At 39.8% G+C, this 27782-nt stretch overlaps 2 protein-coding genes and 1 long non-coding RNA gene across 6 annotated transcripts in view; 2 read left to right on the top strand and 1 right to left on the bottom strand.

Annotated features, from left to right (window-relative positions):
- The window catches only part of MSRA (methionine sulfoxide reductase A), a 433824-nt gene extending 417623 nt beyond the window's left edge, over positions 1-16201 (bottom strand). The window contains exon 1 of one of the 4 annotated variants that reach the window (XM_025462943.3): positions 15975-16201. In XM_025462943.3, coding sequence (XP_025318728.1) covers positions 15975-16110 — 136 coding nt within the window. In that variant the 5' untranslated portion in view covers positions 16111-16201. The remainder of the gene's footprint in view (positions 1-15974) is intronic. The other 3 variants (XM_035720981.2, XM_025462940.3, XM_025462939.3) reach the window with 3 other exon arrangements.
- LOC125753620 (uncharacterized) overlaps positions 14903-27782 on the top strand; it is a 32502-nt gene continuing 19622 nt past the window's right edge. The window contains exons 1-2 of the long non-coding RNA XR_007405856.1: positions 14903-15693; positions 24807-24893. This is a non-coding gene — a long non-coding RNA (uncharacterized LOC125753620). The remainder of the gene's footprint in view (positions 15694-24806; positions 24894-27782) is intronic.
- LOC112670126 (thymosin beta-4-like) lies at positions 23049-23588 on the top strand. Its single transcript, XM_035720988.2, has one exon. The coding sequence runs from the start codon at positions 23054-23056 to the stop codon at positions 23186-23188; it is 135 nt and encodes a 44-aa protein (XP_035576881.1). The 5' UTR covers positions 23049-23053; the 3' UTR covers positions 23189-23588.

Below are 27782 nucleotides of genomic sequence, written 5' to 3' on the forward strand. Positions count from 1 at the left end.
TGGCTAATGCAATAAGAAAAGGAAAACATGGGATACAGAGTGGGAAGAAAAGAAATAAAACTGTCTTTGTTCACAGATGAGATGACTGTGTAGAAAATCCCAAAGAATCAACAAATAAACTCCTAGAACTAATAAGTGATTAAGGAAAATTAAAGAATACAAGGTTAATATACAAAAGTTAACTGTTTTCTTACATGCCAGTGATAACCAATTGGAATTTGAAATTAAAAAAATACCAAAAAAATTAAACAAAAAAAAAAAATACCATTGACATTAGCACTAAAAGAAATTAAACACTGAGGTATAAATCTAACCAAATATATTTGAGATATATTTGAAAAAAACTATAAAGTTCTGATGAAAGGAATTAAAGAAAATCTAAACAAATGGAGAGTTATTCCATGTACATGGATAAGAAGACTCAATATTGTCAAATTGTTAGGTCTTCCCAACTTGATCTATAGATTCAACACAATCCCATCAAAATCCCATTATTTTGTAGATATTGACAAGTTGATTCTAAAGTTTATATGGAGAGGCAGGGGGCAGGGGGCAGCGAGAGTTGCCAATGCAATTGAAGAAAGCTGAAGCACTGAAACTACCCAACTTCAAGACTTACTATAAAGCTATATAATCAAGACAGTGTGGTATTGGTAAAAGAACAGACAAATGGACCAATGGAAATGAATAGCCCAAAAACTAACTCAAAATTTAAAATGCAAACCTATAAAACTTCTGCAAGGCAACATAGGAGAAAATTTAGGTGAACTTAGGTTTGGCAATGATTTTTTAGACACTACATCAAAGTGTAATCCATGGAAGAAAAAATTGATAAGTTAGACTTCATTAAAATTAAAATGTCTGCTCTGCAAAGGCACTGTCAAGAGCATAAGAAAACAAGCCACAGACTAGAAGAAAATATTTGCAAAAGACATCTGATAAAGGATTGTTCTCCCAAATAAAGAACACTTAAAACTCAACAATAAGAAAACAATCCAATTTAAAAATGAACAAAAGACAAGAATAGACACTTCACCAAAGAAGATATACAGATGGTAAATAAGCATTTGAAAATATGTTCACCATCATATGTCATTGGGGAATTGCAAATTAAAACAACAAGGTAGTACTGGATACCTACTAGAATGGCTAAAATCCAAAACAGTGACAACACCAAATGCTAACAAGGATGTAAAGTAACAGGAACTCCCATTCATTGGTGGTAAGAATGCAAAATGGTACAACCACTTTAGACTACAGTTTGGCAGTTTTTTTTAAAAATGAAACATACTCATACCACACAATCCAACAATTATGCTTCTTGGTATTTACCCAAAGAAATTAAAAACATGTCCACACAAAACTTGTATAAGAATGTTTATAGTAGGGACACCTGAGTGGCTCAGTGGTTGAGCATCTGCCTTCAGCTCAGGTCATGATCCCAGTGTTCTGGGATTGAGTACTGCATTGGACTCCATGAAGGAAGTCTGCTTCTCCCTCTGCCTATGTCTCTCTGCCTCTCTCACTGTGTCTCTCATGAATAAATAAATAAAATCTTTTTTAAAAAAATGTTTATAGTAGCTTTATTCATAATTACTAAAACTTGAAAGCAACCAGTAGGTGAATGGATAAACAAACTCATACAATGGAATACTATTCAGCACTGAAAAAGAAATGAGCTATTGAAATATAGAGGAACCTTAAATGCATACTGCTAAGTGAAAGAAGCCAATCTGAAAAGGATACATACTGTATGATTCCATATAAGTGATATTTTTGGAAAAACAAAACTATGAAGGCAGTAAAAACAAGTGGTTGCCAGGGGTTCAGTAGGGAGGACGAGATAAACAGGCGGAACACGGGGGATTTTTAGAGCAGTCAGACTACTCTGTATGATACTCTAATGGCTGGATATACGTCACTATAGATTTGTCAAAACCCATAGAATATACAAAAATAAAAAATGAACTCTAATATGAAGCATGGACTTTAGTTAATAATAGTGTATCAATATTGGCTCATCGATTGTAACAAATGTACCACACTAACACTAAACATTAACAATAGGAGAAATTGGGTGGGAGGCATGTATATATGGGAATTCTCTGCATTTCCCACTGAGTTTTTCTACAAACCTAAAACTGCTCAAGGCTATACAGTCTACTAATTTTTTAAAAAGAATATTTTAAATATGGCAGCTACTTGGAGATATTTCCATGATATGCTAATAAATGAGAAGAGTGAAATGCAGAGAATGTGAGCTGGTCCATTTTTATTATACATCAACAATGTTTTGGACACTAGTTACTTTAGAAGTTGGGACAAGAGAATGAAAATAATTAAAAACTTACTGACAAATCAAGCTTTGAGCAAAAATATAAATCAAAGTCTGAGATTTAAGTAATCAAGGCCCTGAAGCAAGGAGAAGCTATCCTAGTATAAACTGGCTGGCCTCAAAAGGAGCCCACTCTGGGACAGTGAGAATAGCCCAGTACCAGATTCACTGGATAGAGAAACAGGAAATTCAGGGCAGAGATCTCTTGTTTCCTTTCTAATTAGTTTCATGTGACCATATGATGATAACAGTAGAGAATCCTCATTTTTAAAATTATATCAATTTTGTTTGTCAACTATTCTACAAGTTCCAAAACAAATATATAGAGAAAATGAAGCCTAGACTTCAGCTTTTTAATGAGTCTCCTTATCCTAAGAAAGAAAAAATTGTCAGGTTTGTCCTAACCAAAACAATTCAGTCCTAAGTTCCAGCAATGTATTAGTAGAAACCCCTTGGTTCATAGCTTGCCCCTGGAAATTCATATTTAAATTTATACAGCTTATTCCTTAAATCGGGTGTGGGTTGCCCCAAAACGACTGCAGCAAAGAGCAATATAATCTTATTCTCCCAACTCCTAATTTTCATCAGAAAATAGCCATTCCCTTTAATTTATTCCACTCAACAAAATAAATCCACAGAGCTTCGTAGTAGGAGCATAAGCCTGAAGAAGAAAAAAAAATTGTTTTTCAGTTTCTTAAAATAAAAAGTTATCTGCAAGGGGCTCCTCAAACCTTTTTTTTACATTCAGAGGCAGTTGGATGCAGTTTCCACTCTTGGAGGTATGCGGTCTCCCAGCAACCTGCCTCCGGTTGTCAGGGAGAGCCCCCGCCTGAGCTCGGGCCCTTATCAGGCCCACTGCAGTCCTTGGTGGGGGGAGTGAGGAGCTCCGTGCAGCATTTCTACAAGCCAGTGCACACATCTCGCTGTGCAAGGAATGCTAAGTGGGCAGCTAGGAACTCTGGGGACCAGCAGGAGTTGCTGCAGAGAGCTGACTGCTCGATGACGTAGCTCTTTATGAATTGGCTCTTAAGAAGAGATAAGGAAACAGAGGTTTTCAGCAATGCAGTGTTTTCTCCGGGGCTCGATTTGACAGCTGGCTACTCCATTCTGCAAACTCTAACATGGTTTTCTTTTCATCTGCTAACGAGGGTACATTCAGGATTTTTTACTGTAGCTTTCATTTTCTCCAGCTGGAAAGCTATGAATTCCCTCACAGTATTTCATTTTCATGACTCTTGCCTTTTGGGTAAAATCTGTTAAAATATCAATTTTTTTTTTTAGTTGGACGAAGAATACATTTTGGCCTCATGTGAACAATGTTTTTTTTTTTTAATTTTTCACACCGCATTTGACCTAAGCAAAGTATAAATTACCTAACAGCAAACTACAAATAAAAATAATCAAAGGCAAAATATGAAAAAGTTACGGAAGAAAATTCAACACTAATGTTATTACTTTGCCATGGTAACATTTTCAAAAGAATTCATTTTCTATACATGCTCTGGGAAGACATTCAATGTTTCTCAATTCTATCCTTCATTTTTTAAAAACGTAATGATAATATATTCATTGGAACATATTGTAACTGCATTTCTTCCAGTTTCACTATTACCAGTCTTTCTTACATTATAATGCAAATTTAATACACATACTCAACAACAAGCTAGTGGATCAGAAATACACCCTGCTGAGAAACACTGTAGATATGCTCACACAAAATCATACAAAAGCCCTACAGAAATATAAGAAACCGTGTCTTTCTTTATGAAGGACAATAACCTTATTTGACCTTTCATAAGAGACTCAGCTTATAGAACAGATCCCAGCTAACCCAGAGGATATGGTGGTCTTTGGTCAAGGTACAATCAAGCATCAGGTATTGTTAAAAAAATAAAACAAGACAATTGGCTCAAAATGGAGTCGCTTCTCTGAAGCCCCACATCACCAAACCAAGACTTAACTTTGTTACAGTTTTGGCTCTCCCAGAAATGAAATTCTAAACCAGTCAATCAGGAATTGCCTGATCAACCCTAACTAGTCTGCCATTGCCTAGGGGAACATATCCTTGCAATAACCAACCTGCTGTTTTGCCTAGTATAACTTCCTTGTTCCCATTCCCTTTGGCCTATAAAAAAAGTCCTTCATTTTTGTACAAGCTCCTTGGAGCTCCTATCTTCTAGATTGGATGCTGCCCAATTCAAGTCAACTTTTGTTCAACTAAACTCTTTAAAAAATTAATATGCCTCAGTTTATCCTTTAACAGGATCATGAGTCAAATAGTCAAGTATTTCGCCAAATGGGAAAGAGCACTTTGATAGGACATCCAGGAGAAATAAGACCAGAAAACCAAGCAGCAGCTTAACCACTGTAACCCAAGACCTCTACCCATGCCAGCAGGGCACCATAACCAGAATAAAAGTTCAGGAACCACCAGAGAGAAAAATAGCAATCACTGAGCTCCAGACATATTAAAGGAACTCAACTTTCACCTCCTTGAGGAGACACGGTACAATCAAAGTGTAAAACCAGGCCCCAAAGCTGTAGCTCCACAACAAATTCTTAAGAGCAGTCAAAGTTGAAACCACCCCCAGAAAGCAGCATGGAAGGGGAAGAACTCAGTTGAGCCTGCTTGAAAGACCCAGAAGACTGAGATAGGCTGTGAGGATGAAAGCAAACAACTTTGAAGGAAGGAACTAAGAGCTGGGAGTGGGGGTGGGGGATGGGGAGCAGAGATCAGGAACACTGAGGCTATTAGCAGCAAGGTAGAGGAAGTTTCTAACTCCAGGATGAAGAGTGTCATCATGTCAGCTAAATGCAACAGAAGTTACTCAACTCAGAAGACTGCAATCTATCAGTAGAAGGGAGGAGAGGGAAAGGACAAAAGCAGGGAAGGAATGTATTCTGGTTTTAAAACCAGCAGTTCCTGCCAAGATGTCTAGCTAGGTAGGTGTTTGCTGGATAGCCCCATGTGCAAGCCAGCTTGAGTGGGTTGGGAGCTGAGGACCTGTGCAGAAGCCCCCAAGTCATCCTGAAGTTATATAATTATACTAAGATTTCCTCCTATGGGTGGAGCTTCCTGCCATTTTTTGAACAATGTATGCACTAGCATATTGACATGCTAGGCATAAGCAGTTTAACCAAAGTACCTAAGTAACAAAATATGTATAAGTTCCTTAATGTATATGAAAGCTCCCTGCCCCTACCCCCAATACACTGAATAAGAGCTCGTTGGGGCCCACCTCTCAGAGCTCATGATATAATATGATACAGTCATTCCACAAATATTTATCATCAGCCTACTGTGTTCCAGGCACAATAAATAAGACAGCTCCTGCCCTTCAGTAGTTTTGCAATCTAGTACTACATTTTCACAAGACATTAGATACTGGATTCTCTCAAATAAATTGGGAAGTTATGATGGAAGAGAGACGAAAGAACAGGATACAGAGGATCAACAACTTTCACTCATCATGCATTGACACTCCGAATCCATCTTTTGCAGAATTCAGTCTTTCATACTTCACCAGAGTTTGAAGATTTGGGCTGGTGCAAGATGACAGGGATCCCTGGGTGGCGCAGCGGTTTGGCACCTGCCTTTGGCCCAGGGCGCGATCCTGGAGACCCGGGATCGAATCCCATATCGGGCTCCCGGTGCATGGAGCCTGCTTCTCCCTCTGCCTGTGTCTATGCCCCTCTCTCTCTCTCTCTGTGTGACTATCATAAATAAATAAAAATTTAAAAAAATATATTTAAAAAAAAAAAAAAAGATGACAGGGCCAGCCAGCTGCTACGGCATGGGAAGGGTCCTGGACATCTTCCAAGGCAGCAGGGGTGATGGTTGGCAAGACACTGGGGGCTATGAAGGGGCAGACCAAGCCTAGCAAAAAGGCCTCCACTCTGTTCTTGATGAGGGTGTGGAGGCTACTGGCTCTCTGGGGACCCATGTCACAGGCTGATATCTCCTCACCCAACCAGCTTCCCATTTCTCACCTCAGCTGTCTTCACTCTCCTCCCTCCCCCAGCTGAAGCAGGGGCTTGCTGTCACTCCGATCTGGAAGGAAGCAGGCCAGGGTCCCCCCAGATTATGCTGGGCAGGATGGCTCTTTCCCAATCACTGCTGCAGATTTCTAGCAAGTCCCTGCCTAGAGATTTAAAGATGAGGGGCTCCTCATCGCTCAACCTGGCCAACAGAAAAGTTTACTACTGGTGACAAGAGTAGTTAAGAAGAAAGTCTGAAATCAGCCCAAATCTATCACCATAGTGAAAAAATGATCTAGAATATATACCCCAGGGACAAAAGATCAACTATGTTAGCTTTTCTGTGTCACACTGGTCATACAATGGTCACACAAAAAGACCACCTTCAACCAGCATTAGCCATATTTTACTCGATATCCACAAACCATAACTGAGTGCCTGATGTAGGCAGTGTCATCTGCAAAGTACTATAGACTAAAGGATAAAACAGTGTCCACCATGCCCAGCCCCTCCCTTCAAGGAGTGAAACACAGCTCCTCCCTCTGAAGGGCCATCTTTCAAGGGAACTCCCTCTCATACGAGGAGAAAAGACATAGACTTAACAATCTGGGTAGCAACACGACATCTAAGTAACAATGCAAGATCCAAAAGGAGGATTCATGAAATAGTATATAATTATCTGTCCAAAAGAAAAGAAAGGGATCACTTAAGTTGGAGCGAAAAGGTTTGGATTTATAGGAGAAATGGAATCCAATCAGGGCAAGTTTTGAGGAAGAGGCAGGATAAGAACATATGGAAAAAATATTTTACCTAGGCAAGCATTTAATAAGGATTTTATGAATGACAAAACGAAACACTTCCAAGTGGGCATGTGAAACCCACTTGGGTAGAATCACATGAGCAACTTCAGAGGCAAAACATTGAAATATATGTTAGCCAGAGGATAGGGTTCTATAGGGGCAGAGCAGGAAGGCTGGGAAGATAAGGATCAGATCATGGGGGGTATGGAATACCCTTATATACCCAGGGACTTCAGGGAAATACTCAAGGTTCTAAAACAGAGGGTAAAATAAAGAGCTTCAGACAAGATGCAAAGAAGAGAAATAATAGTTCTATGTCCTCCAATTTAGAAATTAATCACACATTGGGGAAAATTTTTCTAAAAGGAAAATTGTTTTCTATCATTTTCTTTTAAAAGTCTATGTACATCACTCAAAATAAAAGAAATACACATAATGCTTTCTACATAATAGTGGAAGGAATTTGTCCCCAAAGATCTTTTCTTTGTATAAATGATGCCACCACAATTGATGCTTCAATAAAAATGAATATTTATGAAATGTAAAATGACTTGGGTTAACTTATTCCAATTTCACCCTCTAAATTTAGATTTTTTAAATCACGCCAAAATGTAGATTTTGATTACAAAAGCAAGTTGAGGAAGAAAAGGGACTTACTTGACAAGAAAAAGAGAGCAAAATTTAAAAAAGAAAAAGAACTTGAAATAGGGATGACAAAAGATGATAGAAAGGTGGTCAATTAAACTAAATACCACAGAAAGGGATCATCCTCATACAGAGTTATTTAACTCAATAATGCAGTCACATTACAAGAATCAAGTTACAAGAAAGCATGAAGGAAAAGTCTCCCACTTGTGTGTCCCATCCATCTTCAGTTCACTGCACAGCCCTCTCGCCAGCTATTAGCTTCTTAGCCATCCTTTCAAAGTTTCTTTGTGCATACATCTTATTATTTTCCTCCCTGTTCACACAAAAATTAGCATACCATATAACACTGTTCTGACCTTGCTTTTTTCATGTAACACTATATCTTGGCAATCTCTCTATACCCATTCATATAGATTTTCCACGTTCTTTTTTACAGCTGCATATTCCATTGTGAGGACGAACCACAATTTATTTAACTAGCCCCTATTGATGGGCATTTGGGTTGTTTCCAATCTTTGGCTACTGCAAACAAAGCTGCAGTGAATAACCTGGTATAGTCATCATTTGGCATGCGTGCAAGTGTATCTGTAGGATAAATTCCCAGAATTGAATTCCTGGGTCAAAAGGTATATGCATTTAAATTTTTTATAGATATTGCCAAATTGCCTTCCATAAGAGTGGAGCCAATTTACACTCTCGCCAGCAATGTACAAGAGTGCCTTTTTCCTTAAGGATTTACCAACAGAGTGTACCATCAAAGTTCTGGAGTTTTGCCAATCTGAAAAATGAAAAATGGTGTTTGCATCCTCCTCATTATAAGTGAGGTTGAGCACCCCTTTATATAAGAGCCAATTGTACTTGCTTTTCTTTAAACTATCTGTTCATAACCTCTGCCTATTTTTCTAATGGATGTTGGTGTTTTCTTATTAATTTCTAGGAGCTTCTTATATATTAGGGAGAATAGTCCTTTACTTATAAGTTGCAAATACTTACCCCAGTCTGTCTTTTGAATTTGCTTACCGTAATTTTTGCCATGAGAAGACTTATCTAATTTATCAATGTTTTAAGTCTTCTGATTTTCAAGTCAAAGTAGAAAGGCTTTCCTCATCCTAAGATTATAAAGGAATTCTCCCTTTCTCACACTTAAATTGTTTCATTTTTACATGTAACCAAATGGAAAAACAGCAAAGTACAGTAGTTAAGATCACAAACTCTAGAGCCCAACTGCCCACATTCATGTCCTAGCTCCACCACTTATTAGCTATATGACCTTGGATAAGTCACCTAACCCATATGGACCTAGCATCCACATCAACAAATGAGGTTAATAATAATTACTACCTTGCAAGGTCACTGTGAGGTTTAAATGTCTTAGTAAATGTAATTACTAGAGTGCCTGACATACACTACACACTCAATAAGCATGAGCTATTATCATCAAACATCTGTTTGGGAACTTACCCTGGTTTACGATGTAGAGTACAGATCCAACTTTTTTTTTTCCATACAGCTATCCAGTTATCCCATAACCATTTATTACTGAATATTCCATCTTTTCCCCACTGATTCGAGATATCACCTTTATGTTATACTACATTCCCATATATATTTAAGAATTTCTGATTTTTCTATTCTGTCCCATTGACCTGCCTATTAATGGACCAGTATCACACTAATTAAAAAAATTTTTAAAGATCTTTTTTATCTATATCTATTCATGAGAGACAGGGAGAGAGGCAGTAACACAGGCTGAGGGAGAAGTAGACTCTCTGTGGGGAGTCCAATGTGGGATTTGATCCTCAACCTCTAGGATCTTGCCCTGAGCCAAAGCAGATGCTCAACCACTGAGCCACCCAGGAGTCCCCACACTGATTAAATTATTAAGCTTCACTTTTATTATGTGGTAGGGCTAGCTGACCCTCTTTGCTCGTCTTTGGCAGTTACCATAACTCTTCCTGTTTATTTTTCCATATGAATTTTCTAATTAGTGTGTCTGGTTCTAGAATAAAACAAAAAAATTTAGTATTTTAATTAAAACCATGTTACCTTTATATAAACTTATAGGGAGAATATGATATATGTTTCCTGTTCAGTCTTCCTATCCAAGAACCTGGTATATCTCACCATTTGTGCAAGTCTTCTTGTGTGTCCTTCATAGTGTTTTAAAGTTTTCCTCACATAGGTCCTGCATATTTCTAGCCAAGTTTATTCATAAATTTTAATTTTTTTGGTTGCTGTTTTCTTCCATTATATTTCCTAACAAGTTGTTTTCATAGAGTAAAGCTACTGGTTGTTGTCAGGTAAGTACATTCCTATTAATTCTCTTGGATTTTCTAGGTATATAATCTCATGATCTGCAAACTAGTGGCAGTTTTACCTTCTCTTTTCCAATTTGTACATCTCTAATTGCCTTCTCCTATCTGACTACATTAGCTACCATTTACAAAACAATTTTAATAATGAATCACTTAGAGTAGGCCTAGTCATGCTTTGATCCACTTTAGGCAGCTTTGGAAGAGCTGCACATTAAAAAAGTTTGAAGGTTTGAATCTCACCTTCTTGCAAAGTAGAAATGTACTAGGCCACAGTTTATAAAAAGATGAAAATTTTCTCAACACCAAGAAAAAAAAAGCAATAATCCAATTTAAAATCAGGTACAAGACACAAATGGGCATTTCTCCAAAGAAGACATACAGATGGTCAACAGACACATGAAAAGATGTTCAACATCACTCATCATCAGGGAAACGCAAATCAAAACCACAATGAGATACCACCTCACATCTATTAGAATGGCTAAAATCAAAAACACAAGAAACAACAAGTGTTGGTGAATATGTGGAGAAAAAGGAACCCTCATGTGGGAATGCAAACTGGTATAGTCACTGTGGAAAACAGTCTGGAGAGTCCTCAAAAAATTAGAAATAAGGGCATCTGGGTGGCTTAGTTGGTTAAGCATCCAACTCTTGATTTTGGCTTAGGTCATGATCTCAGGGTTGTGAGATCAAACCCAACTGGGCATGGAGTCTGCTTAAGATTCCCCTCTCCCTCTGTCCCTCCTACCCCCACCCTCTCTTAATGAAAAAAAAAATAGAAATAGAATTACCATATGCTACTGGGTATTTACCTAAATTTTCTTTGGGTAATGAAACCACCAATTCAAGAACATATATATAGCACTATGTTTATTGCAGCATTATTTACAGTAGCCAAATTATGGTGGGTGGGAGGGATGGGTAAAATAGGTGAAGGGGATTAAGAATACATTTATCTTGATGAGCACTGAGAAATGTACAGAATTGTTGAATAACTATATTGTATACCTGAAACTAACCTATCCCTGTACACTGTATGTTAACTATACTAGAATTAAAATAAATTTCTTTTAAAATTTTTAATTAAATAAAAAATTTTAAGATAAAAATTTTCTTAAGAACACACAAAAGATTAAAGTTAAGATGATAACCCTTAACAACAGATACTTTTGTTAAAGTATCTGGTAATGGGGGATCCCTGGGTGGCTCAGCAGTTTAGCGCCTGCCTTTGACCCAGGGCGTGATCCTGGAGTCCCGGGATCGTGTCCCACAACAGGCTCCCTGCATAGAGCCTGCTTCTCCCTCTGCCTGTGTCTCTGCCTCTCTCTCTCTCTCTGTGTGTCTCTCATGAATGAATAAATAAAATCTTTAAAAAAATGTTTTAAAAAAAAGTATCTGGTAATGGGGTACAACTGCTACTAGAATGAGCAAAAGTAGGCCATCTCCACATTTTTTCTTGATTGGGACTTCAGTGGAAATTTCTGCATTTCTTCATTAAGCATGATGTTGAGCTTCGGACAGAAACAGATTTATTATATCATGTTAAGGAAGTAGTCATCTCTAAGTGTTATTATCCCCAATAGCTGTTAAACATAATCAAACAAGTTTTTAGCATCCAGAAGTCAGTTACACCATTTTTCTTCTTAGATCAATTAAATGATGAATTATAGTAATAGATTTCCTAATACTGACCAATCCTTGCATTCTGGGACTAAATCCCATTGCTGGATTCTGTTTACTCGTATTTATTTAGCAATTTTTCATCAGTATAAGTGAGACAGGTCTGTAGTTTTCTTTTTTGTGCAATTTTTATCAGATTTGGTTTCAATTTTACACTTGCTTCTTAAAAATAATTTGACAATTCTTTCAGTTTAAATAATATTGGAATTTTCTGCTCTTTAAATATTCAGTAGAAATCCCCTGTAAAATTGTCTAAACATGATGCTTGGAGAGGAGACAACTCATTGACCTCATTTCCTCTCTAAAAATCATTGTTTCCTAAACAGAATGGGATCTTTCTCATATCAGTACAGGTCAATGATATTTTCCTAAAAATTATCTATTCCATCCAAGTTTTCAAATTTATTTTCAAAGAGTTAAATAGTCTCTTACATTCTTTAAATGTTCTACTCCTCCTTCTCAGTTATTATTTTGTGTATTTGTACTTTCTTCCCTTTTTATCAGATAGCTACAGTTAATAAATAAAAACAATAAATTTTATTGTTATATTTCAATTCTCAAGGAGCCACCTTTTGGATTACTCATATTGTTCTACCATTTTTCTATTTGTATTTAAAGTTCTTAAAAGAGTACACTGTGAGCAGGTGTTCTACATCGCTTCCTCTCTCAAAAAAAAAAAAAAAAAAAAGACCCACAGTAATACAATACAACCCACTATCTAAGAATATAAAGGCAAAATAGCAGAGCTTAAACATGAGCTGTCAATGTTATCCTGAATATCTCCAAATCCCAAACACCTGATCAAAAAAAGATTAGCAATATTTCCAAAACGCAAAAAAAAAAAAAAAAGGGGGGGGGCATACGAAATAAAAACTGAGCTTTTGCAGTAATTAATTCACTGGAAATAAGATTAGTTCTAACTATAATAAACTTACATTTTAACAACACAGAAGGCACTCTGAAGTTTTAATTATAAGCCTTTCATTTCCTGCCTATCTCTAGCAATTAATTGCCCACCAATTCAGTTCAACAAGCATGAATTCCACTTTTCCCCCCAGTCCCAAAGTTCTCTGAATACTGTTTAAAGCCAGGCACTGAAACAGAGAGAGACCACCTTCCACATATAAGATCGGGCAAACTGCTTGTGTGCCCTGCCAGCCAGTGCTGTCCAGACCCACCACTAACCTGAACAGTGTATGCTTCAAATGAGCCAGTCTAGTCCAAGTTTAGTTGTTAACCAATCACCCAAAATAGGACTATTCATCTTTTCATCCACTATAGGTAGCCTGAGAAAAATTAAACACTAAAAAAGTTTGAAGGATTCTATCTTACCCTCCTGCAAGTAGAAATCTACTACTAGGCCACAGTTTATAAAAAGGTGTAAGTTTCCTTACAAATACAAAAAGAGGTAGGATTAAAGCTAAAATGTTAACTCTTCACACCAAAAGTATCTGGTAATAGAACACAAAGACAGAACCTAGTACTAGACTGAACCAAAGACACAAAACAGGCCTTATCGTGGAAAACCAAAAGGTGATGTTTTGTCACAGAACTTTTGAAAGTCAAGGTACAATTAACAACAGACACAGAGTAATAAAGAGAAGTAAAGGGCTGTTAGACTGGGGGTTGGGATAGAGAAATTTGACTTTCAAAACAATAAGTCCATAAGCTTCAAGCTTACAGTCACCAACACCTACCAAGGAGGTAATGCTGTCCACTTCTGGGACCAGTCAGAACCTTTAGCAACCTGTCAAGGCAGGAGTTGTACCATGAGTGTGATTGGAAAGGCCACAATCTAAAACTGAAATTATTTGGGGAGGAAAAGAGTTGCAACAGCTGAGCAATAAGGACATATGCACTGCATATGCATATGCATTGTAGGCTTGGCCCTACACCAAAAAAAAGCCGTTTACTGGTCCGGATACAGAGATGTACACATGGCTATATAAAAAGACAGAAGAACCTGGAAGAGAGCCAAACCCTGAGATTTTTCCATTAGAGTTACTAGGTGGATGTGACAAATAAATCATTGGCTCGTTTCTGCCATGTTGCTTTATCTTTCATCAAAAATGTCATTTATGTATCAGGTAATTGATTGGGAAGACTTTAAGCAGAACTAAATTTTAGTTGAAGGTGATCTTGAACCAGTTTGCAAATCTGATTAAGATTTTTGTGTTCATTTGTTTGTTTCTTAGACGTCTAGGAGGTATATCAAAGAGACTGTAGTAGGAAAAGAGGAAGTTTAGTACAAGCTGGGGATGTTCACCATTGAAAAAGGATTGCCTTTAAATACCCATTTATGAACACTGGGTTGTAAAAAAGAATTTTTTTATTATTTTATTTATTTGACAGAGAGCACAAGCAGGAGGAGCAGGAGAGGGAGAAGCAGAGTCCCCACTGAGCAGGACCCTAGGATCACGACCTGAGCTGAAGGCAGAGTCAACAAACTGAGCTACCCAGGTGGCCCAAGAGAATTTATTTTTAAAATAAAGTTTAAAACTCATTCTCCGAATTTGAGTCAAAAATATAACAAACTTTGGGACGCCTGGGTTGCTCAGCAGTTGAGCATCTGCCTTTGGCTCAGGGCCTGATCCGGGTTGAGTCCCGCATCTGGGTCCCTGCATGAAGCCTGCTTCTCCCTCTACCCATGTCTCTGCCTCTCTCTCTCTCTCTCTCTCTCTCTGTGTGTGTGTGTGTCTCATGAATAAATAAATAAATAAATCTTTTGGGGCAGCCCGGGTAGCTCAGCGGTTTAGCACAGCCTTCAGCCCAGGGCCTGATCCTGGAGACCCACATGGCTCCCTGCATGGAGCCTGTTTTTCTCCCTCTGCCTGTGTCTGTGCCTCCCTCTGTGTGTGTGTGTGTGTCTCTCATGAATGAATAAATAGAATCAATAAATAAGTAAATAAATAAATAAATATTTTTAAAAAATAAATAAAACAAACTTTTTGGGCTGATCATGAGTTGGGAGTTGAAGGGAGAGGAGCCGAGGAAGTAGAAGTGCTAATGCAGATGGAGAAACAAGTCACACCGCTTCAGTTTCCAAACTGCCCCAGGTCCAAAAAACCTCTACTTTTTCAAATCTCATGCTGATACTGAATATTGCGTGTGATGTGCACACCCGCATCATCATGGCCTCCTCCTAGAACTCAATAATTCTTTAAGGAAAAGAGAAAGAACTCCTAGGAATTTTTAAGTAGGGGATTTATCGTGGCATTGAGCCATATGTGCAAGACTAAGCACCATATAACCCTCCGGCAGCTCTGAGGCTGTGCTTTACAAACTATGGCGTGTATTAGAATCACCCAGTTGGGTTTGTTTAAAAACACTTCGAGAAGCCCTGCACCAAGGTAATGGTAATGGTCGCTTGGCTGGTGGACCTGGGCTGTCTTCGCTCTGCTACCGGTCTGCGACAGAAACTGACGTTTAAGCTTTATGAGAATAACTTTTAGGGTGATGGGCACCCAAAGCATGTGATCATTTTTCTGGCTTTTTTTTTTTTTTTTTTACTGCACTTTCCAAAAGTAATCGTTATGAGATTAGAAAATCATTTTTAAGTTGGTAAAGCAGTGCTCTACAGCCGACCCCTCCGACTACTGATAGACCCGCGAGCGCGGGGTCAAGGGCAACTCCTGCCGGGGGGTCCGTGGAGGGTTAATGCGATCCTAAGGATAATTTTTGCAAACGGCACGGTGGACGGAGACACAACTTCAAAACTGCAGTGTTCATCGTTGTGCACCATCCCATTGCTCCCAGCAACACCACACAGCGGCAGCGTCGCCGCGAGGGCCCGGCATCCCAGCGGACCGCACACGACAGAAGTGTTCGGGGCGCAGAAGCCGGCGCGGAGCGCGCACACACCTGCGAGCAAGAGCGGGAGTCGGGTCTGCGCTTTTCCTACCCAAAGTTTGGAGCCGCCGGGGCACTTGCACTCTAGGTGAGCGACACCTACACACTAGATTCCGTCAGAGTGCTACGTGCAGCTTTAGGGAGTGAGAAGCCAAACAAAGGAAAAGCTGCGCCCCCCCCGCCCCCCCCCCACGCGCCACCTCCTCCCCTCGCGGAGCCCCTCCGCGCCTGCGCAGACCCCAGCCGAACTCTCCGCCCGAGGCCCGCGCTCCGCTCTCCTCCCGGCGGGCGGGGGACGCGCAGCCGCCCGCGCCGACGCGCATGCGCCAGGCCGATGACCGCGCCTTCCGCGCGTGCCGGGGTCCTTACCCGCCACGGGGATCGGCTCCTTCCGGCCCGGCAGGGCCTCCTGGGGGCTGACGAGCTTAGAGGCGGAGTCGCCCATTCTCGGGCCCGGAAAGAGCCTGTGGAAGAGCTGGCTCGCCTTCCGGGTGGCTGAGAGCATGGGCGGGCCGCCGGCCGAGGGTCCGCCGAGCCGCACGGCGGGGTCGAGGGCTGAGCGGGCGCCCGGCGGCGGGACCGGCGTGCACTGGGCGGCGCTGCGGCTGCGGGTCCGCGGAGGCCGAGTGCGCTGCGGGCCGCGGCAGCTGCTGCCCCGGAATAGAGACCTAAGGCTCGGGCCCGAGCGGCAGGAACGGAGGGCGTGTTCTCGCGGGGGGGGGGGGGGGGCGGGACCCGGGGGGGGTGCCCGGCCCTGGGTACTTCCATCAATCAGCAAGTACTTCTGGGCCGGCTTCAGTACAAAGTTCCCCGGCGGAGGACCTGGGCTAACTGCGGCAACCAAGTACGTGGAGCGGCAGAGGCCAAAAGTTGATAATACCGCCCAGCCTTCGATTTTACAGTTTGTTGCCTCCTTAAGAGCCTTAGCGCTTGCTCAGGGTGCCCAATAAGGTAGAAGACCACCTGCTCTACAGGCAACTGGAATGTGTTGGGTTTTTTTGTTTTTTGTGTCCCACTCGAAGCCATTATAGCGATAAATTATCCAACAGTTGAGTATCCCAAATAAAAACAAGCACAACTTTTTCAAAAAGCTCAAAAACAGGGAAGATAACCCAAAATGATGTTTTCGGTACACGCACACGTACGTACACGCTAATAAACCCATTTTGCAGGGAGGAAAACAGAGAAGGCCTTGATGCCACCGTTAACGCAGCCTCTAGGAATTTTTTTTTTTTTTTAATGAGAGAGAGAGAGAGAGAGAGAGGCAGAGGGAGAAGCAGGCTCCACGCACCGCACCGGGAGCCCAACGTGGGACTCGATCCCGGGTCTCCAGGATCGCGCCCTGGGCCAAAGGCAGGCGCCAAGCCGCTGCGCCACCCAGGGATCCCCGGCCTCTAGGAATTTAATGGTGCTGTTGAATCAGTCGTTTTCTCAAATCGTGGGAGATGACATTTGTTCCTGTGACAAAATTTCGACCCAATACAGTAAGGTGGGTAGAGCCAGATGGGTGGTGACTTGGGAGTTCCATGTGTGAAATTTTGGTTTCGCGCAAATGTTCCCCCGGAATGGGCAAATAGTCTCATGAGGGAAGGAACTTCAGATGAGCACCCCCAGATATGAGAGTTTGACCCAACTGAGTTACCCTTTTGTTTTAATGTGGTCTGGACTACAATAGAAGGACAGAGGACTGGCCCTGCTGTACTGTAGAATATGGTCAGACATGTTAACACTAAGCTTAAAGTTTTTATTTTGTAATTTTAGATTTCCTCTGGCAGTTTTTACTTTTGTTTTTGCTATGAGATCATACGAAGGAGTTTCTACAGGCCTCTCTAAAAACACCCCCAAGGTGTCCCTTCTCCGCTTGGTCGCTGAAAAAATAAGATCACTTTTCCATCAGAGGGTATATTCTGTGTGTGTGTATGTGTTTTAATTATTGCCTTTTCGTACATATTGATTTTCTATGTTTTGTGGTTGGTTATATGAAATTAAACATGTTAGAAATAACAGGAACTAAGAGCTGAAGGATTTTTCATGTCACAAGGTACTCATAAAAACTAAGTGAAAAAGCACAACAGAGGAACAGTATGTGTATATATACTGTGTAGTATATACAAAAATGCGTGTATTGCCACTTGTACACCCACTGAAGAAAGACTAGAAAAAAAATTAAAATAATGGTTGTAGTTTTTTGTTCAAGGTAATGGTCTTCACTTTCTTATTTTGTTTTAGATTTTCACTTTCTTAAAATGTTCTACATTGTTACAGTGTTCTCAAGTGTTCCAATGCCTATGTTACTTACTTAAAAAAAAAAAAAAAAAAACTTTTAAAAGAAGAGTACCTTGATTTATTTCAAAGCTCCCCACCCCACCCCACCCCCCATAAAGCAGGAGTTTCTTACCTCTTTTACCAGAATAGTTGCAAGACAAGTTGCGCTAAGGTAGGTAGGTTGGTTGGTTGGTTGAAAGGGAAAATTAAATATTCCAGCCTTCAATGATGCCATTTTCACCACCAGGGCTTCCTTTTCTTGAGACTCTCCTAATCCCTTCTGAGCTCCACACTGAGAGTCTTTTTTTTTTTTTTGTCCATATTTCCCAGTAGGCACACACTGCTCTGATTTGTTATTTTTGTGATTGTGCACTGGTTTTAAACAAATTCTAACTATGTTGTTTAGGAGGCAGTGTAAGCATCCTCTTAGATATGAAAAAGACCCAAAATACAGCAGTTTAAACAAAATAGAAGTTCATTTCTCTTTTACATACAATCTAAAAGTAGGTAGTTAAATGCTGACAGGACCATGTCTTTCCTTCCATAATATCTCATACTGAATTGGCTTACATTAAGTGTCCAGTGGTCACTATTGGCTTAATTGAGCCAAAACCCTGACTTAGATTAGCAAAAGTTTCTTTTCCATTTGTTCAAGAATGACTCTCCCTTGGCTTAGAGACAAGAATACTATTTGGAATATTATATTCCAAATTTAGGCCTAGGTTTTAGTTGGGATACAGATTAGCTTGCCTTAACAGAGACCCAAAGATACTATATATGAAACAAGATACTTTTTTTTTAATTGAAGCATAATTGACATACAATGTTACATGAGTTTCAGACCTACCAGTTAACAAATCTAGTTATGCTCACAAGTGTACCACCATCTGTCACCTGTAATACTATTACAGTACCATTGACTATATTCTCCATGTTATGTCTTTTATCCTTATGACTTATTCATTCCATCCCTAGAAGTCTGTGCCTTCCACTCCCCCTCACCCATTTTGCCCATCACCCACCTTTCTCCTCTCACAACCATCAGTTTGTTCTCTGCATTTATGCATATCTGAAACAAGATAGTTTTGTTTTTTTCTGGTCCAGAGGTAAGTGGTTCAAGACTGGTAGGTCCAGAGGTAAGTGGTTCTATCCTTATACATAACCTCCATCCCAGAACCTGCCATCACATCTGTATCTTAGCCCAGCAAAATGGTAGAAAGGGAAGGGGTATACATCTCAGTGCTCCTGCCCCTATACATCTCAGTGCTCAGCCCCTTCCCTTTCTCAGTGCTCCTGAGATGTATAGCACTATTCATTCCATTGACCTGATTAGAGGCATAACCGCATCTAACTAGAAGGTGGGAGATAAAGTTCTCTAGCTGGACAACCACGTTTCCAGCTAATACTCAACAGTTCTAGTAATAAAAGGAGATGAGAATGTACATTGGTGGACAACTCTGTCACAGTCCACTCCTCTGATCCCCCAGATTTTTATATATGCCCATCTTCTAACAGAACATACCCTATTCCAAAGGAAGAAGCACTAAATTTCTAAGTAGTTATTGTAGCTGGCTCTTACATCCATGGTTTGAAGATGTGCAGTCCTTTACAAGTCTGGATATAGTTCTTCATGACACAGTGACCTACTAAGAAAAGATGAGGTATGTGCTCTCCTCTCCCACATACCTGGTGAGGTAGAAATTTGAAAAATTATTTGGAAAAAGAATGGGGGGAAAGTAGTCACTGGTCCAAAGCCTAGCAAAATGTTGCAAAAGAGAAACTTTACAGATTACCCAAGTGGTGAAGTAAATTCTTGGTTAGACCCCATTTCTGCTTTCCAGAAGGAATTCATCTGCTTGCTGCATTTGAAGTTACTGGCTTTACCCTCTGGAAGGTTCTTCTCCATGATCCTCCATAATTGTATCTGAAGAGTATGTTAACAAGCATGCCTTCCTGGAAGGCTGCACATCTTTTTGTTCCCAGTTTCTTACTGGTGCAGCTTCAAGGAACTATGCATTACTTCAGGGTCAAATGCATAGAGGTATCAGCAAGCTAGACTTGTAGTTTTTTGTCAATTCCACTTGGAAAGAAACTGGAAATATTTCTGGTTTATTCGTTCTTTTACAATTCCTTGTACAAATAACCACAGCTAAAGACCTCAACTACTCATATTTCTTATGCCTAATTACTCTTCATTTTTATGTACTAGGCTCTGTTTGTCCCATCTATCCTGTATCTATTAACTTAATTACAGTGCCCTTGCAGCCAGCAAAAACAGCAGGTTTGGTTGGAAAGGCATTCCCCTTAATATGATCTTCACTGCTTGCCTTCCATACTTGGCTTCCATCATCTGGCAGACTACACTTTGCTAATGGCCTTTGAGAAGGGCTTTGGGTTGCAGTTTTATCTTCTGCTATTGGGAGTATAATGACTTTTGGCTTATCAAAATTAGAAGGCCCTAAATAACCACCCTCAATCAGTTTGTATTGCAGACTGCAGGCAGAGAACTCCAATCTTAGCTGAGCTTTATTTCCCTTCATCTCTTAAAATGACTAGCTTCTACCTGAGTTCATCTTTAGCAAAAGACTTTGCTGAAGGAGCAGGCAACAGCAATACTCTCTCATTGGTCAGAGAATCATCCTTCTGACAATTTTCCCTATAGTTACAAATTTAAAGAGCATGTGTTTAGCCTTCCAAGGTATTGAGTTAGCAATTTTATCAAATGTTTTATGCCAGCCTAAGAAGGATCACCAGCTTTTCAGCCTGTATTATCTGTGTCCTTGTCTGCTGCCTGCTGTTAAACAAATGCCATATAGTTTAGGTTAATATCATTAAATCTACAGAAAAATTGCTGGAATTAATATGTTGGTTTAGCAACACTTTAGGATACTAGACCTATATACAAACATTTATTGTGCTAATATATATGAGAGAAAAAATGGAAATTGAAGTTTTAAAAACATCATTTAAAATAGCATCCAAGGGCAGCCCGGGTGGCTCAGCGGTTTGGCGCTGCCTTTGGCCCAGGACGTGATCCTGAAGACCCGGAATCGAGTCCCACATCAGGCTCCCTGCATGGAGCCTGCTTCTCCTTCTGACTCTCTCTCTCTCATTCCCTCTCTCTCTCTCTCTGTGTCTGTGTGTGTGTGTGCATGCGTGTGCCTCTCATGAATAAATAAATAAAATTTTAAAAAAATAAAATAAAATACCATCCAAAAAAATATTAAGTATTTAGAGATAAACATAACTAAAGATGTGTTAGACCTGTACATCAAAACCCACAAAACAATGCTAAGAGAAATCTTAAAAGATCTAAATAAATGCAGAGATATACCATGTTCATGGATCAGAAGGCTCAGCATCTAAATATTGTTAAAATGCATTTCTCCCAAAATTGATGCATAGTTTTGATGAAACCCTGATGAAAATCTCACAGATATTTTCCTAGCAATTGCCAAGCTGATTATAAAACTCAAGTGCAAATGCAAAGGACCTAGAGTAGCCAAAAACTGAGGAGTCCACCTCCAGGCCAAAATCCTACATGTCATCTTTTAGGCCCAATCATAAGCAATTACAAAAGCTTTTCCCAAAGGGTCTCATAAGGGAAAGCTGCCCTCCTCACACTTGGTGCCATTAGGAGTATAGCACAGGCAATTAATGAACTGCAGTCTCATGGGGGGAATTGCAATCAGACTTAGGCCTCACCCTACAAAAGCCATAGTCATAATCATATCTGCATTTCTAGCTCAGCCATCTCCATTTGAAAGCCTTTTTGAGAGGTTTCTTCCTCTCCACACCCTACCCACCCTCCATATAAAAGGAAACTTTTGTTCAGTGCTCTTCAGCAGAAAGACAATTTCCCCCACTTGTCCTGCATGTCATCTCACTGACCCTTGTACCCAATGTTATTCCATGGGGGAAAAAATGGAACAGGAGCCAGCATTTTCCATTTTGGCCTCTTACCTACAGTATTACAGTAAATGAATAAAGATTTGATTGTTACTTTCAATTTTGTTTGCTATCCTAATTGACCATCCCAACACCTGACAGGCACAAAAAATATGAAAAAGAACAAAGCTAGAAGACTTTCACTACCTGAGTTGAAGACTTATTACAAGCTACAATAGCCAGGAAAGTGTGATATTGGCCACAAGAGGCAAATCAATTAATAGAACAAAACAGAGAGTCTCAAAATAAATGTACATATATATATTAGATTAATTTTCAGTCAAGGTGCAAAGGTTGTGACTTCTGAATGTTTAAAAGAAAACATAGAAGAAAACCTTTATGACCTTAGAGTAGGCAAAATTTCTTAGATATGACACAAAATGTGTGCTTCATAAAAAGAAAACTGATCAATTACATTTTTATCAAAACTAAGAACTCTGTTCTTCACAAGATACTCTTAAGGGAATAAAAATATAGCTCCAGGTGGCCAGAAAATATTTACAAATCATATATATATGATAAATATATATATATTTAATATATATTTGTAAATATATATATATATCCTTCAATATATAACTCTCAAAATTTAATAATAAGAAATAGCACATTTTAAATGAGCAAAAACAGACACTTCAAGTAAGATAAATGGATTGCAAACATGCACATTTAAAAAAAACTCAGCAACATTAGTCATTAGGGAAATGCAAATAAAAACCACAATAAAATGCCACTACACACTCACCAGAATGGTTATAGTTTAAAAAGACTGACCAGGGCAGCCTCGGTGGCTTAGTGTTTTAGTGCTGCTGTGAACCAGGGGTGTGATCCTGGGGACCAGGGATCAAGTCCCACATCGGGCTCCCTGCATGGAGCCTGCTTCTCCCTCTGCCTGTGTCTCTGCCTCTCTCCCTCTCCCTCTCCCTCTCTCTGTCTCTCATGAATAAATAAAATATTTTTTAATTAAAAAAAATGAAATAAAAGACTGACCATATCAAGTGTTGATGAGGATGTGGAGGAACTGGAACTCTCATACACTGTGGTAATGATCCAAAATTATATAATCACTTTGGAAAACAGTTTATCAGTTTCTTAAGTTGTTAACCCCTCACCCGCCATATGATCCAACTATTTCATATAAAAGCATGGGTCCCATTCGGCAGCGACCACTGCGCAGGCCGCATCACTCCTCTCTCCAGCTCACTCGTGTGCCTCACTCTGCTTCCTCTGCAACAATGTCTGACAAACCCGATATGGCTGGGATTGAGAAATTCCATAAGTCGAAATTGAAGAAGACAGAAACGCAAGAGAAAAATTCACTGCCTTCAAAAGAAACAATTGAACAGGAGAAGCAAGCAGGTGAATGGTAATGAGGCATGTGCTGCCAATATGCACTGTACATTCTACAAGCACTGCCTTCTCTTTTTTTTTTAATTGGAGTTCAATTTGCCAACATCAAGCACTGCCTTCTTATTTTACTTTTTAGCTGTTTAACATTGTAAGATGCAAAGGGATTGGATCAAGTTTAAATGGCTGTGCTGCCCCTTTTTACATCAAAGAACTGAGAACTACTGACAACGAAGGCTCCTCCCTTTCCCATCTGCTTGTCGGACTGGCAGGGAAGGAAAATAACTTGCATGTTGGTGAAGGAAGAAGCTGGGTGGCAGGACAGTGAGATCTAGAGTAAAAACCAAGCTGGCCCAAGGTGTCCTGCAGGCTGTTAAAATGCAGTTTAATCAGAGTGCCATTTTTTGATTCAAGTGATTTTAATTATTGGAATGCACAATTTTTTGAATATGCAAATAAAGTTTTTAAACCTGAAAAAAAAGAAAGCATGTGTGCATATAGTCTTATAGCAGTCTTATTGTAATAGGCAAACACTGGAAACAACCCAAATGACCATCAACAGGTGAATGGGTAAACCAATTGTGGTATATCCTTACAGTGGAATGCTACTCATCAATAAAAGGGAATGAATGAACAACTGATACCCTCAACAACACGGAAAATTTCAATATACTAAGTGAAAAGAATCAAACTAAAAAAAGGGGGGGGAAGAGTAAAAATTGTATGATTCCAATTATTTAAAATCCGAGAAAATGCAAACTAATCTGTAGTAACAGAAAGCAGATCTGTGGTTGCTTGAGAATGCAGGTAAGGGATGGGAGGTGGGATAAAAAGGCTTACAGGAAAATATTGAGGACTATGGATATATTCATTAGCTTGATTGTGGTGATGGTTTCACAACTGTATCTTTATTTCAAAAACTGTTAAATTGAACTTTAAAAATTTTGTAAAGTGTGTTTCTGCTATGTGGGCAGAGTGAATACATTAATATTTAAGCCCAGATCCACCTACATAACTGCCTCTTGCTCTTCAGAAAGCAGACCCAGAAGTCACGAGATGCAGGCCAGTCAAGTTTTGTTAAAGAGAGTGTTGGAGATCAGGAGCATGGACTGTGATTAAGAGTCCACTGTGATAGACAGGAAACCAGAGTGAGTAATATAGAGTAATCTGAGGGCTCTCGAACCCTCCTACACAACTTTACTCATTCTGTTTATACTGACTACAATCCCTGCCTGATTCTCTCTGGTTTTCTGATTTTATTCTTCACCATTCAACTCAAGACTGATTTTCTCTGTGAACCTTCTCTGATTGCACAAGGAGACAGTGATTATTCATTCAGTCTGGGTTCTCCCATAAAACTCACTATTTATATCATTCAGGTAGCACATTGCATGTACTTAATAATTATGGAAAAGATATATAAGTTACTGTGAAGGTACATGTGAAACATGTACATAAATTCTTTTTTCTTCTGCCTCTAAAAAGTGAACTAATTCCCCTCTTTTTACATTCTGGTTGAACTTAGTGTTTGCTTCAAATGGATAGAATAAGACAGAAGTGATGATGCATGTAACTTCTGAGACTAAATCATAAAAGGCAGCACAGCTTCCTTCTTGCTCACTTTTGGATCACTCCCTATAGGGGAAGCCAGCTGTCATATAATGAAGATCTTTAATCAGCTCTATGAAGAAGTTCACCTGGTGAATTGAGTTCTTCTACCAACAGCAGGTGAGTAAGCAATCTTAGAATCAAATTCTTCAGCCCTGGTCAAGCTTTCAGATGACATCTTGTCTGCAACCTCATAAGAGACCTGAGCCAGAACCACCCAGCTAACATGCCTCAGGTCAAATTCCTGACCCACAAAGGCCATAAGATGAAAAATACGTGTTTGGTTTTTTTTTAAACTGTTTTTTAAAGTCATGGTGAGATAAAGAGACAATATTCTTGAAAACCAGGCTTATCATAATTACAAGGCTTTTCTTGGGCACCTCCGTGGCTCAGTGGTTGACTGCCTTCTGCTCAGATTGTGATCCCGGGGTCCTGGGATCAAGTCTGGCAAGGGCCTTCGGCAGGGAGCCTGCTTCTCCCTCTGCCTGTGTCTCTGCTGCTCTCTGTGTGTCTCTCATGAATGGATAAATAAAATCTTTTTTAAAAAATAAAGAGCTTTTCTTAACTGATTTTACATAATAAGAACCAAAGTATACAGGACTGGTCATAAAATAAACCTTAGGGGCACCCGGATGGCTCAGATGATTGGGTGTCTGCCTTCAGCTTAAGTCATGATCTCAGGATCCTGGGATCAAACCTCACATCTAGCTCCCAGCTCAGCGGGGAGCCTGTTCTCCCTCTGCCTCTCCCGTGCTCATAATTAATTTTTTAAAAAATTGAAAGTCGTGGTCTAGAGAGACTATAAATCTCTCAGAAGAGTCTTGCATTTGGCAAGGCTTACAATGTGGTATGCATGCAAAGTTGGAGCAACGGAGCTGAAGGCAGCCTCACAGGATCCTACACAACTGTTTTGACTATGGAAAAGCAGGAGAGCACTCCCAGGTCTCCCAAAAGGGTTAGGGATATGGAAGGACTAACAGAACCAATGACCCCAACAAAGCCTGGAGCTGGAGCAAGGAGACCCAAGCCCTGAGGCCTTGTGACGAGATGCAAAAACAAAGTCCTCACAAACAGGAGCCAGCACGATATCCAAAGGATGGAGCAAAAGTTGCTCTGTGTCAGCAGTGTAGGAACTCAGTGGCCAGGAGTCCTCAGTATATCTGCACACCAATGCAGACATACTGAGGACAGAGGCCAAAGCTGAGAGTCATCTCAACAGGAGGCCATTAGACCAGGAGGACATATAATTTCTCCCAGTACCCAGATGCCATCTTGAAAAGGAGAAAGGTATAAGAAAAACCCTGGAGAGAATCCCAAAGAACTGAGCAGTTACCCAAATAGGCAATTTAAAACTAAAAGCCACAAAAAAAGACACTTTTATTTGGCAAGATCAAGTGTTTTTCTCCATCATTAGGAATGATGAGAGAGCAAGATGAAATCAGTTCTAGAAAACAGGACAATTAACATTTCTCTTACATCTGAGTTATGTTGTTTAAATTTTGCTGTCATTACATGTGATCTATCAAAGCATAGATACCTTCTGTTAAAAAAAAAAAAAAAGATACCTTCTGTAGAAGAGGTATTTACCCTGGCTAAAAGTAAGGGATATTCTCTATTTCTTAGGATATCTTGCAAACAAATGAAGTATTGTATGGTAACAGTCTATAATAAAAGGGCAGAATTAGAGGGAAAAAAGCCAATGTAATAATTTTTTCATAATACTAAATATATTCAAGTTAAAAAGTTATCTTTTGTTCTAAAATAATACACTTATGACTTTTCTGGTGTTAGAACATCCTTCCTTCACACATTGTGATGAGAGAGCAGTTGTTCTTTTATGACCCTTATTTGGCAAAGTTGAAAATGGACAATGTATGCTGGCTTCCAAAATGTTTGGTCCAATTTTACTGGTGCTTGAAATGCATGTGTGGAACTCACTGAGGTAATGTGTGTGATGGCCCCGGCACGGAATAGGATTCCATCAACACAAGCTCCCTTCCTCCCTCATCCAGTCATTACCATCCAACCTCCCAACCCCATCCTGTTTCTTAACAAGGAGCTGTTGCTCTTTTTCCCACAGGCTCTGTCTCATTCTCCTTCTCAGCTTTCCTAACTGCACACTATTTTAAGCCACCTTTCCCCAGGTGGACTAGAAATGATATAAAAGATTTGATTAAGGGATGAGAGAGAAGTCCAAGTGTCCCTTCCCATCCTCCTACCCTTGCATGAATGTGGGGATGAAATCCAAGAAACATCCACATGGATGAAGAAGAATCTGAGAATTTGGGGACTAGTGTTCAACAAAGAAGAGGGCAAGAAAAAGACCTGTCCAGAGGATTATATAAAATTGTGTCACTACTAAATTTCTAAGGGCTATCATATTACATTGTATACATCACTGACAAAATGAGCCTAATTACATAGGCAACTTTTTTTATAATTTTAGAAACTTCAGTGTCAAGTTATTTTGTCAATTAATTTTCTTTTATAAACCATCTATGCGCCAGGGATACTAAAAACAAAAACACAATCAGAAAGAAAAACATACTCCCTGAAAAGTCAGGTAATACATAAAGACATTTCATTTAGTAAGAATTGGGAAATCAATCATTATGTAAGGAAGATGTATGCCATTAACTAAATTATAGAGAACATACCTGCTTCTCAGTTACAAATGTTAAATGTTTTTTTTTTTTTGATGTGTTGCTTCAAGTGTACTTTTTGTATTGCCCCTACATGCGGATTCTGCTGAACATCATTCAGTTAGTAAATACTATTGAACTCATGTCAGATGCAAGCACCAACCGGATGGCACACAACATCAGAGAGTAAGGCCTCTGTGCTCTCCAAGGGTGCACAGTGTGGTAGGGAGACATCTCGTGCCCAGCCAGCCATAGAACCACACAAGGCAGACCAAAGGGTACTCAGCAGCATAGCCCGGGACAAAGGGCTATGGGGTCTTTCAGGAGACGAAATCAGACCCTTAACTTCTGAAGTTGCAGGTCATAG

This window comes from Canis lupus, chromosome 25 (assembly GCF_003254725.2).
Source record: "Canis lupus dingo isolate Sandy chromosome 25, ASM325472v2, whole genome shotgun sequence".
NCBI lineage: Eukaryota > Metazoa > Chordata > Mammalia > Carnivora > Canidae > Canis > Canis lupus.

Bases quoted from the DNA above. Each gene is read 5' to 3' on its own strand.
- LOC112670126 (XM_035720988.2), top strand. From the start codon at position 23,054: ATGTCTGACAAACCCGATATGGCTGGGATTGAGAAATTCCATAAGTCG.